General features: G+C 33.8%; 1 protein-coding gene across 2 annotated transcripts in view; it reads right to left on the bottom strand.

Annotated features, from left to right (window-relative positions):
• The window catches only part of LOC134531143 (AMP deaminase 2), a 224,518-nt gene that overhangs the window by 58,403 nt on the left and 152,139 nt on the right, over positions 1-13,976 (bottom strand). For both annotated transcript variants that reach the window (XM_063366754.1, XM_063366755.1), the window contains exon 11: positions 12,571-12,734. In XM_063366754.1, the coding sequence (XP_063222824.1) occupies positions 12,571-12,734 (164 nt within the window). The remainder of the gene's footprint in view (positions 1-12,570; positions 12,735-13,976) is intronic.

The following is a 13,976-nucleotide window of genomic DNA, read 5'->3' as shown; positions in this document are numbered from 1 at the left end:
AGACAGCTTTTCTCAAAGTCTATAAGAGGTAGGGGCCGGAAATTTTGCCTACTGAAAGTATACAATACATTTAACATAACCGCTTTTTTCAAATTTAGTTATCATATCATATATTATTTCTGTGATGAAAATAATATTATCAATATTTTGATCTGTCCAGATACAGTTAAATTTTGCTTATATTTATAATTATTTAGCAAAAACTGAAAAGGCCATTGAAATGTATTGCACATTACCTTCCGATCAGTGTCTTCATGATCATGATGGGTTTATAAACCTGGGTGTAATCAAGTCTTTAACTATTACATGACAACATTTATACTTAATAATTTGGAGATAGGCCTTTTCTATCCTCAGCCCCTGAGCTTTCACTATCTGGTCTGGCGACCGACCTGACACTCTTCAACCATCCCAGGGGTCTCCGATTGCACATCCCATCAAAAAAAAAGCTGTTCATTTGTTTTTGTGTTCGAGCGAAGGTTTACTTCTCCACAAGTGCCACAGACTTCACACATTTATGCCAAGGGAATATTCCGCTGATGTGACGCCATACAAATGTATTATTCGCGACCATACAACTTTTTTGTTTGTCATCGGGAAGAAATTTTCATTTTGAATTGAGCATTTTTAAATGTCAGCGTAGAATATGCTTATCTGCCCATTTTGTTTCTTTCCATAATAATGAGTAAAGTTAACATTGTCATAGACATTTTATTATATTCGTTTGCCGTCCAAGTAAAAATGTCACACTATATCGCACGTAATTATATATTTTACTAATTTGTTAGTTGTCATTTTATTTAAGTTACAAATAACAGTAATAAAAATTATTACTTAATAGTCCAGAAAAGAGATTGAGTTATTATTCATTTAATAGGGGTTTAAAATATGGTACTACATACATACTTACATTATCTTGTTGTCTTCTTTGTAACTTTACTGGAAGAATGGCATTTGGTATGTATGTTAACTTACAATGAAAATACTTCAGAAGTTCTCAACAGTGAACAACCTAGGCCCTATACTAATTTCATTTTGTTCATGGAAATATAATTGAAATTACTAATAATGAACTGTATGTGTTTCACGTAGAGATATCGTACAGACCAACATTTGCTAAGATTCTGTAAATAATTAATTTCAGTTAATGTGTAGAGAATATTAAAAGTTAGAAATAATGATATATATAAAACAATGCAAAGTTATCAGCATATAAATAGAAGTTATTTTTACGTAGCGCCTACTGGAATGAGTATTTTGTGTTTAATTATGTGGCATGATTAATATTCTCTTATGGTATGTGTGTTTTGTTAAAATCTTATAAAACATAACTTACTGTTAAAGGATTTTCATTTTTTTTGTGATGATCTTACTTAAACAAGTTTTAATTATATTACACATGTCTATTTTAAAAGCATTTTAATGTATACTTATAGAATTGTAATAGGCTTTATACGGACTCTCAAAATGCATGTGAGCATCTATAATTATCTACATCACCATTATGGTCGTTTCACAAGATAAAATATTTATTGAATTCAATCAGTTGCATTCATTGTACATGATTTTCGATATGTATCTCAACTAAGCTTATTCTTATTAACTTATAAGTATTTTGTTTGTTCAGTACATAAAAGTAAAAGATTCTTTATTATTTAAATAATGAACATCTATAGGCAATAACGTTTTCTAAATATTTACATAAACATAATGGGAAATATTTTTTTCAATACTTTATATCTACGATCACATCAACGGCAGTATTATGTAATCTATGAGGTAATGAAATATCTTTAAAGGATATTTTCTCCTCTGTAAAGTAAATTTGTAATGCAGCCCTCTTATTGTTAGTCTTGTGAGTTATTTCGTCTTCTAATATGCTACAGCAATATATAAAATTAAGTTTTGTTAGTGTTTTAGTCTTGTGTAATGTTAAAGTGTAATGTAATCAATTCAATATTTTTTTTTTGTAAATTCGTATTCATAAAAATACATATCGTAATAAGATAAATAGTAATATTTGTAAATTTAAATTCTTTGAAACAAACTCGATAAGAGGATCTCCTACCTCTGTTAAACTGTATGATGGTGCATTGTAAAAAATAAGGTAGTCTGACTTAAGTGAGATTGTATTTAGATTGTGTGTAATGCATATGAATTTATGTTATTATCCTTTTAAAACGTTAAATGATGAATTTCGTATACTTTTTAATGTCAACTGACATTATTTTTCACGGAATATTACATCCAGATAAAGAATAATTACCACATGTTTGAAGATTAATTGTATTCCGATAAGTTTAGAGTATTACAATTTTTAGATACGACTCATACTACAGTTGTAAATGTGCGGTTTCTTGATTCTGAATCCCTGCATCCGCAATTTCCTAGTGAGCCGCTGGTCAGATTGTCATCCTCTCAGATTGTCGAGGAACCAGATACATTTTTCGGCGAGTAAGCTGGAGCTGTCAACCTTCCCACTGATCCTGTGATAAGGATATAGTAGCTTTATCACGCGCTGCGGCTACAGTTACTTCGGTTTAATAAGCCACTAAATCTCATTGTTAAAAGAGAGAACTTCTAGAGCAGAATATTGTAAATAAACATTTACTGACACGGCCTCTTAAGCAATACTTAAATTTTACAAGTAAATGGTGAACCCATTTTGAGGATCTTTAAATAAAATTTCCTTACAATAGCTTTATATTACAAGTAATTTTTATATTAAACTAGCTTATGCCCGCATGCATTGTAATGCCTCTTTGTAATTTTTTTTTAAGTCTGTACACATACAAAGCATCTCTCGCTACCTATCTATCTATCTCTTTATTTCTCTGTAACTCTATATAGATATATAGATATTATCTCTACATATCTCTCTATCTCCCTATATATATCTGTATATAATCTATATTAGTATCTTCATGTATCTCTATACATATATATATAACTATATATATATAACTATATATATATAACTATATATATATATATATAACTATATATATATAACTATATATATATAACTATATATATATAACTATATATATATAACTATATATATATAACTATATATATATAACTATATATATATAACTATATATATATAACTATATATATATAACTATATATATATAACTATATATATATAACTATATATATATATATATATATATATATATATATATTGCTGTATACTTCTCTATATTTTAAACCTTTAATTTATCTCTTTATGCAGCTCCTGTATGTGTGTGTGTGTGTGTATATATATAAATATATATACACACTATACTGTACTGCTGCTAAACTTGTTGGTGTATGCTTACTGCTGGCGCCAGTACCATTAATAGTACTCGTTGATTTATAAATAGACCCTTTTGTTGTGTGTGTGTTGTCGGGACGATATACACTGGCTGTCACTATTTTTAAAAAAAAAAATATATATATACATATATATATGTCAATGGTACTGTTATACTCTTGTACTCTGACCCTTAGAAACATGCATAAAATGTTATCTATCATAAAACACACACTCTAGGACCCAGGTAGCTAGGTAACATATATCAATACATAGGGATAGAATCCAGATTTTTATTAATAATAAAATTGCTATTCATCAGGGACAACTAACATAGGTGTAGAGATAAAAATCAATATTAATATAATTAGATAAAAATCACAGAAAAACAATCCTAACGATACTGAACATGACTCGTGGATATGCGCTTATGTAAATTAAAACATCAGGAAAATACGTAGCACACATGAATCGTTCACAAAAGTTCGTTAGTGTAAGTTTAGAAAATCAAATCAAATGATGTTTTTACGGACGCATTCTTACATAACAGAAAAATGTTTGAAATCATAGCACAATTAATTAGTATGATTACTATTTATGTTTATATTTGGGTTCGTATTTGCCTTGGCTTAACTCAGTTTATATGGTAGAGACACGAAACTTGTACTCCCATTTCACCTCTGGGTATCACAAAATAAAAATAATAATTTAAATCTTGGAACTAACAATTCATGACGTAGTTCAGGATAATTGACACCTTTTACGTGAAAACTAATCAGTTTGTAGTCAAATCGAAGTGATTCACGAAGAAATTACATACAGCAGGTTATGTCTATGGGCGATACAAAATGCAAGATCTTTACTTACAGATTTTCACTCCTAATAACATATCAGTCAGAATATGCCCTTATAATCTTACACATTATTTATTTATACGTCGTTTAAGCTCATCCTGAGTGTCGGATGGCATAATCTAGCTAGCTATATTTCAAATTTAAAATAGGCCTCGCGCCTTTGCGTCGGCATCAGACGCCTTCATACAACCAACCTTCTTAATTAAGACGTTCTAGACGCCTCACATCTAAAACACGGCCTCTCATTGGCCGAAACCAAAATCGGTTAGCGTAATTTACAATATAAATACTGTAAATAACACTTATTAATACAATTGAAAACACAAAAATGCGGTAAATTTAAAACGAAAATTTCCAACAATGAAAATTTCTTTAAGTAATACCCCGAATAAAATCATCATTAATTCGTTAAGTTCATTAGTCCTTAGAGGGGTATACTCAATTGACTGTCCATATAAGTCCATTTCAGGTCATAGAGCATAGCTCTCGTAGATATACATAATTAATAAAAATATATTTAAATAACTTTTGCGGGCGAACAATATACAAATTAAATAATAAAATTTCATAATAATAATAATAACAATCAAAATAATAAGACTTTATAAATAATAGTATCATTAAAATAAGTCATAACTTTCTGTGCATTATGAAAATAGTAACAGCACAACACACACAGTGTAACTGTATGTGTGTGTGTGTGTGTGTGTATATATATAAATATATATACACACACACAGTGTAACTGTATGTGTGTGTGTGTGTGTGTATATATAAATATATATACACACACACAGTGTAAACTCTATATGACGCCATTTAACGGACGAAGCATTTTTCGGCGTTATAGAGAGTTGTCGTTAAGTGGAGAGAAATAAAAGATATAATTTTACTATTCTATAATAATATATATTTACTAATACAGTACACATTTTACTAACAAACATTAATATTCATACAAATAACAACACTTGTTGCGTATAGTCTGTTATTTTTTCTTTGTTTTTCCATATTGAAGACACTGTAGAGCGGCTAAATCCAAAGCGTCTTCCAACATCACTGATCTTTTCTCCCGCCTCTATTGAGCGTATTAATAAAACTTTTTCTTCAAAAAACAAAAATTTCGTTTACTCGCCATGTTTACAGTAAGAAAGTCTGTAAGCAATGCGATAATGATAACGTGTAACAACTTGACAAAAGTCTAGTGACCGAGGTAAACATGTGCAAGTTCATCATACAAAAATAAAAGACAAAATTTCTTAGCATCTCCGGTACGTCAGTCGAAGTAAACATGTCCTAGATAATACAACAACAAAACAGCAAACAAAAAAATGTACACAGCTGCAGTTCTTATCAACTTCGGCAACTTGTGGCCGGTGCGGCTACTTAGGCTTATTTATAATTTAAATTTTAAATTCTTGGTAAATCTCCTGTTTAAATTATTAAATTGTATTTCTTATTTAATTTTCATATCCATAATAGGTTTTCAATCTTTATTTGTTTTATATTAATTTGTATTACGATATAGTATTAAAGTTCTGCTACTTGTTTGTGGGCGCTGGCGGGGAGAGGCCACCGAGGCGACGTCATGCGTCGGCAGCGCCGCGGACTGCTGAAGGCAAGGGGAGTCATTCGACGGGGAGTGCTGAGGGCAAGGGGAGTTCGTCTGGAAGTGCTGAGGGTGGCAGCACGGAGGCACGGCGGCGACCGGCCGTGCCCAGCGCCGAGGACCTGAGTTGCCGCACTGGGCACCAGCACGACCGACAGAAAAAAACTAAGGAACAGCGTAGTCCCCGAAACACTGTTTAAGGCCGGGAAGTGTGGACCGAAGATGGTGCAAGCCTTTGTTGGTCAAACAAAAAAATTTGGTATAGTTCTGGGAATGAAGAGACTGAATGTTTTTGCCTTATTTGATTTGTGGTTCGGGTCTTCATTTGGGGGAACTGCGTGAGTTCAGCGTGAGTCTCTCCTTAATGCTACACTGCGTATTAAGTGTGTAATTGCCGTCAGCCTTCGTTCTGACTTTATTTTGCTCAGAACTTTGTTGGTCACTTTAACTGTGAAGCGAGTTGAACATTTTGGTGGATACACCAGCCTACGTTATGCCCTTTTTGACCTGGATGGACTAGCGGGAATAGCATACAACGTTTTAGCAGTCATTACAGTTTTCATGGACGTTTCACAAAACTGGAACATTGGAAATTTTATTGGTAAACTTCATTAAATTTTAACCTCTCCCCAGCTATGCCTCTACGAAAGTATAAACTGTTAATTGGTACATTAAAAGCTGCGCAGCGTGTAAGTAATTCAGGCATTTTAGTGGAACTGTATAAAATTTATTTATTTGTATAGATATTTACTTTATTATTTTATTTTCTAAAATATTTTCTGTATTTAGATATATTGGCTGTTGAGCGCCTTTTACTTCCTCTTGTGCACGGTTACCGTACAAATAAATAAGATGAATTTGGGGATTTTCGAAATCTTACATATTTCAAAAGCTCATTCCTTGAGGTCTGGTTTAACTTTGGTTTTAAACTTTATTTATTTTGTTTTCTGCCCGACACGTCAACGGGGGGCGGTGCCATCGTGCACGCCAAGAAATGCGCGAATAATTTTTTATAATTTTTTTTGCTGTTATTTATTTTTATTTGACCGCTCACAGAGTGTCGGGGTATGGGGTCTATCCTTGCTCGCAACGGATGGAAGGGCTTCAAACTTAAAAAGTACTGCTTAATGATTTATAATGCTGCATTGTTGTCGTTAAATAGAGTGAGCGTGACGCTATACAGAGTGTATTACTGAATAGAATAGAAAAGAACGTAAACCAACCAATGTCAAGTAATTTCGACGTTTTAAGGAGTTTGCCGTTAAATTGAGGGACGTTATAAAGAGTTTACACACACAGAGAGAGAGAGAGAGAGAGAGAGAGAGAGAGAGAGAGAGAGAGAGAGAGAGAGAGAGAGAGAGAGAGAGAGAGAGAGTGAGTGAGTGAGTGAGTGAGTGAGTGAGTGAGTGAGTGTGTGTGTGTGTGTGTGTGTGTGTGTATGTGTGTGTGTATGTGTGTGTGTGTGTATGTATGTATGTATATATATATATATATATATACTTATATGTCTAACATACTGTATACATCTCTATAGTTCTATACCTCTCTGTGTATATGTGTGTGTGTATATATATATACACACACATATATATACATATATATATATATATCCACAAAACACTGTATTTCTCTATCACTCTTTCACCTCTATCTCTCTCTATTTCACTCCGTCACTCTCTGCTTCTCTGTCTTTCTCTCGCTTTCTCTATATCTATCTCTCTTTATCTATCTATCTATCTATCTATCTATCTCTCTCTCTCTCTCTTTTTCTCTCAACTCGCACACCACCATCATTATTCGGACCATAGAAAAGTGGAACCGACATAAAGTACTTACTGCTAATTATCCGATACTACTCGCGCACCACCTTAATTTTTTGCTTAAGGGTTGGTATTATCAAAATCTCACTTGAACCGTGATATTCATGTTTTAAACATGGAGGTAAGTAAGGGAGTTGGTGAATACCTTCTTTGCCATTTTAAGTCAAAATGAGAATGATTTATAACCTCCTTTTTTGCTTCTACATAGCAAAACTATTTTTGGTTAAAATGAAGTTTAACCCTAATTTCTTCCAAATGTGTTGGTATTATGTTTTTTTAGTTATATTCACTACATGATGGCATATTTACGATTCTTCCTAGAGAGTTCTTTTCAAGCTATTAAACAAATGTATAGCGTATTAGCCTTTATAATACAGCTACTATATCAGGTACTTAAGAACAGACAACCATTCCTTCATGGTTTCAAAGGTCAAACGAGCAAAATGTCATAGAGATTGGATGAATGATGAGTTATCAATGTCACGACAAAATTTTATCAAGAATAAATAAATTCTGCCGTAAGGATTGCTTTTATCAGAATCTCACCTATACAGTACAGTAATTACCATTACAACAATTTCCCGTCCAATATGGTCAAATGTTTTCTTCCCGCCAATAATAAAATGTTATTTTTTTTTTATTTTTATTTTTTTCCAGTTTTAAATGTTGTCCATAAATTTATTTTTCCATACAAAATTTTAAAGTTGACAATTTCAATATTAAAGTCTTTATCTGCAATGCATTCATATTTGGTTAAGTTGATTACTGCACAGAGTTCACTCGCATAGTCCAATATCGATATTGATAGCTCGCTGATTGCATGCTATGTCACATGCCAAGTGAACTACATTTAATAGCCAGCAAACCTTTGGTGGTTAGTCTGTGCTAAAACAATGGCATGGCAAGATTTCACCAACAATAATTAAATTATGCTTTAAGGTTTTTTTTTATTGAAATCTCACCTACACAGTGACCTTCCCCTTGTTTCAAAGGTCAAATGTGCAAAGTTTCAAAACAATCAGATGAACGATACATTGAAAGTATAGAAGATGAACACACAAACATTAAACTTTATATATAAGAAAGAAAGAGAAAGAAAGATTAGCAAAATTAGACATAATAAAAAAGTACATACACCATTTGCATACATACACCATCCTGATTTTAGGTAGATATCGAAGAAATACTAACTATTGTAGCCGTTACCATGGTGCGACTTCCAGAAAATGTTTATATAATTTATTGTTTCATGTTCCATAGCCTCCAAAACCAGTGTCAACTCAAAAGTTTATTTTATATTTATATATCTATGTGTCACATTTTTATGGACACGGTAACTGCCGTAATTTTTCACAAATCACTTCCAAACTGATACATAAATTAAAATCATTAAAATCTCGGTCACGGTTGTTAATGAGCAATATCCAACAACATAAAGGGGTAGAAATGGGGAAGGTTTTTTTTTACAGAAAAATTGCTATAACTCCCATAATATGACAAATTCACATCTGTTTGAACTCGTAGGAGTAATACAGAAAACTTTTGTCTGAATACATATTTTATACGACCAACCATTGCAAGGGGTAGAAAATAACAGGGGTTGAATGACAAAGAAATTAATAACTCCCTTATTAAGTACAATATTAAATCCATTCAGATTGTATGTAAACCTTATAAATATCATCTAAAACATTTGTCTGAAACAATTTTTGATACAACCAAGGAACCAACCATTGCTGCAAAGGGTGGATAAAGAGGGGTTAAAGTACAAAAATAAATTCATAACTACCTTAGTAATCACATCATAAAATCCATTAAAATTGTAAATTTTATAGTTGTTATCTAAAATTTTGTCAAACAATTTTTGCTAATACAAACTATTATTGCAAGTGGTTTAAAAAACCCAGGAATGGAATAAGAAAATAAATTAAACTTTCCTACCATGTAAGCTATTATATTCATTTTTATTTTTGTTTAACTTTTTAAATATTGTCTAGAAATGTTGTTAAAATAAATATTTTCCTAACCAACTATTACTACAAGGGGTAGTAAAACATTTTTGAAAGTATACTTTAAAATCTATTATAATTTATTGTATATAGCCTAAATTTATTTAAAAACTTTGGCTAAAACAATTTTTTATGAAACAAATTATTGCAATAAAACAGGGGTTGAAATTTAAAAAAAAACTCAAAACATTCTTAGGATCAAATTTGTTCGAATTTATTTCAAACCATCTTATAATTATTGTAAACCTTCGTGCAAAGTAAATTTTTATACGACAAAATTATTATTGCAACGGATAAAAAAATAGTTTTTGACTGTCAAAAAAATTGAATTACGTATTACCTTAGTTGGCATAATGTATTATTTGTTTTAAGCTATTCAAAGCTGGATGCACTGAGTTACAAACATTCATAATATTTTTGCTGCATGGAAAATGAGAACATGTTTAATGAATCATTTTGTAATATTGGAAAACATAATTTTGTATATTTTCATAAAATGTTCCAGAATTTTATATCAGTTTCCAAAATATTTCCAGGAGAAATAGATTCTTTAAAATCAACATACACCTAGAGGCTCTGCCGAAAGGTTTTTTTTTATGTTAGAGAGCTAAAACCTTTTCAGAGATAATTTGCACTTGGTTTAAAGTGACTGTCTCCAACTACCGTATAAACCCATGTACCACCCGTCCCCGGGTAAGATCCGCACCCTTATTTTGAGAATGCCATGGTGGAAGAAAATGTTTTTATTGCAAATCTGCATGGAAAAAAAAATAATTAAGTCGTGATTTCTTTTCCTTTCAAACAGTAACAAATCGTAAAGAATTACCAAAAAAGTACTATGCTACTTATTACAGCCTCGGCATTTGTGTTAAAAGTGTACAGAAGGCAGGCAACTGCAATGTGGCAACATCGCGCGAGTAGAACGTGGCATCAGCGCGCGCGATCGACAACAACACGCCGTGTGTGCGCGTGACCTTGCCCAGCTCCCAGCTGTTTACAGTTACAATCATCCGCGTCCATTATCGTGCGCTGGGCAATGACCTCGTTCAAAAAAATAAACGATAAAGCACGCGAGTCCTAGCCCCGCATAATAAAAACTATTTTTATTACGTGCATAATAAAAAACCTTGTGCCTAAATGTGGCATATTCTACATAAAAATATAAATTAGGTTAACACAAATACAGCATTTATTTAGGCTTAAATAAAAGTGACGTACAAAATCACACAGACAATAAAATTAACAAAAGAATAACATGATGTCACAGCCGTCGGCCAAGAACAGACTTCAACTTCCTCACAGCTGTTGTCCACAGTGCTGCCAGTGTCAAAGCACTCATCATCGGAGCTCAAGCAATCGTCTTACGTGCCGTCGAGCGCATTTGAAATCAGCACTTTTTAAAACTCTTTACGACTAATGTTTCTGGGATCGCAGACAGGCATTAAGAATCCACTGACACACAAGATACAAGCTAGGTCGCCTCATTCTCCCGGTCGGTGTCATTTCGTGATTTTCGTTCGCCATCCACTCGGAGTATTGCCACTTCAGATGAGTTTTAAACGGCCTATTGATATAGATGTCAAGGGGCTGCAAAACTAAAGTTAATCCTCCAGGTATTACAACCTGATCTGTTCGCCCATCTTTCAGACGATTCTTCGTTTCTTCGGTTAAATGACCGCGAAAGCTGTCCAACACCAGCATGCTTCGTAATTTCAACAAAGCATCTTGCATGGTCCATCCAGCCCTTCTCTTGAGCCCTCACAATAATACCATTAGGGAATTTTTCATTTTTTGGGAGCGATTTCCTTTTAAAAATCACATACGGCGGTAGTTTATTGCCGTCGGAAAGGACTGTCAACATTACAGTGCAACACATTTTTTCACAGCCTCCAGTTAAGATGTGCACTGTTTTTACACCTTTTGTTTCAACTGTCGTATCTGCAGGCATTTCAAAGTACACAGGTGTTTGGTCGGCGTTTCCAATTTGTGAAAACAAATAATTGTGTTGCTTCCGCAGCTTTAACACATGCCTCCGAAATGCTATTAATTTCTCATCGTAGCTTGTGGGTAAATGCTGGCAGATTGTAGTACGCCGCCTCATGGACAAACCCTTTCTTACCATGAACCTGCGCATCCAGTTCCTACTTGCTTTAAAGCCTTCACCCACGCCAAGTTCACAAGCAATTTGCAGCGCCTTTAGCGAACACATTTCCTTGCTTACAGCGAACCCGAATTGCCGTCTGTCCTGTATGTAGTCGTAGAGTTTTTCCTCTATCTCTGGAAGCTTTGCTACCGCACCACGGAACACACGTCTATCGCCACTGGCCGAAAGCAGTTTGTCTTTACTTTTCCTCCAATCCCTAGCACATGATTAGTCGGCATCATATTTTCGCCCTGCAGCACTGTTACAGATTTCTTCCGCTTCACTGATTATTTTTAATTTTTCCACAACTGTGAAAGAACGTAACTTTTTACGATTCATTACAATACTTGCAGCCAACACACGTGTAAAACCTCTGGGTACTTTGCAAATGAGGATAGGACAGTGCGTGGGAGCGCGCGTTTGTAACCAGTGAAGCTGCAGTGTGACAATGCTGTGAAGAATGTGACCTTGACTGTCTGCCGCTTTCTTCCCATCCTTTTCCCCTACCCCTCTTGCCTATCGCAGCAACATCCAGTCGCGCCGGCGTTATTTCGTCACTGTGCAAAAATGGCCCAAGACCCATGTAACACCCACACACTACTTGTTTGAACCTGATTTTTTAAAAAAAAGATGCATGTGGTACGTAGGTTTATACAGTTTTTATATTTAATGTGATAGTATAAAATGAAGCAAGGCATCAAACAAATAAATTCATGTTAGCAAAAGACTGCTATAAATTAAAGTTTTGTGACTTCCAGCAAGGGGTTTGTTTATAGACACCCTGGAATAGTAACGTATGAATGCAAGCATGGCAGGAGACAGATGAGAGCTCACCTCCTGAAGTGGTTGAGGACCGTCATGTTGGCGTACATGTAGTACAGGTAGTAGGCGTACGGAGGGTTTTCGATGTCGTTCCACTGGTCCGGTGTGGGGATGTCTTTGTCGAATAGAGGGTTCTCCGGCTTGCTCTCGTCGTCCACCGAGTCAAAACCTATCACCTGTCGAACACGTTTCACTAGTAACTAGTACACCTGCATCAATCCTCAGAACCAGCAGATGGTTTCAATGCTTCAGCAAGGGGTTGGAAACTGCGCATTTCCACTGAATCAGGAACATTTCTGCTGTAATCAGTTTGGCTTGTATATCTCAGGAGTAGGAAACTAAAAGTGACAGACTTTAGAACTATATTGTTTCGGCACCCTGCTGCTTGACAGCAGCATCATAGCTCAAATGAGCATAAAAAAAAAAAAAAAAAAAAGTAATCAATTGTCAGTACATGAATAATGGATGCAAACTTTAGACACATGATGTAATATTTCATATAAGTGCGAATAATTTTTTGAAAGTGGGTTGCATACGTTCAAGTTATATGTATATTTGGAATGTCTCGATTAGCCTGTTGTGTTCCTGGATGTTGGTTGAAAATTGGGACAAACCATCAGATTCCTGCATCAGACTATCACCTAACTATAGTTTGGTTATCAAGGATCATCCGCACAAATTAATAAGAATGTGGCATTTCTGTATTACATAATAAACTGGTGCATAACGCCCACTACAGCAATAATCAACTCACCACAAAAAAGTACAGGCTATCAAATGTAGTTTTCTCGACACAAGAGGTGAGCTGATGAGTAAATTTTCTTTTAAAGACATTGTCAAACGCTTGGCTACCTTTTCATTTTCTTACATGCTACACAGAGACGAAGGAACACATAAATATTATAATTTAACATTTGAAATAGTGTTTTAAAAAATTTACATATTGGAAACTTATTATTTCTGTTAATTAAATAATTAAACTGTAATATTCTAAGGAAAAATTGATTTCAAATTAAATAAACAAACTGTTTCATATGGGAAAGAAAGTTTTTGGGCAACGCCTTATACGGCAAAAATTACATACATCTTATGGAGAAAATTAGGCGACCAAAATATTTCAACATATTAGAAGGTAAATATTGTGCAGAAACATCTTAAACAAATTTTACTGTGATTACTGTATTTTCCCATTGTAACAATCTCACCACCTGACTGCAAATTGAAAACTCTTCTGTGATCTTTGGTAAGGTCATGGTTACTACCTACACAAAGCACTCGGAATCTAACAGCAGGACAAAAAACATTATGCAACTTTTATGCAAGAATTTCCACCCCCCCCCCCCTCCCGGCCCATTTTTACATCTAAAATACCAGTGTGACAATTATACGATAAAAAACGGTACGTATGATTTGTGGCA

The sequence above is a fragment of the Bacillus rossius genome, chromosome 3 (genome assembly GCF_032445375.1).
Source record: "Bacillus rossius redtenbacheri isolate Brsri chromosome 3, Brsri_v3, whole genome shotgun sequence".
Classification (NCBI taxonomy): domain Eukaryota; kingdom Metazoa; phylum Arthropoda; class Insecta; order Phasmatodea; family Bacillidae; genus Bacillus; species Bacillus rossius.
Note: the sequence above shows the minus strand (reverse complement) of the source record. Positions and strands in the feature narration are given on the sequence as shown.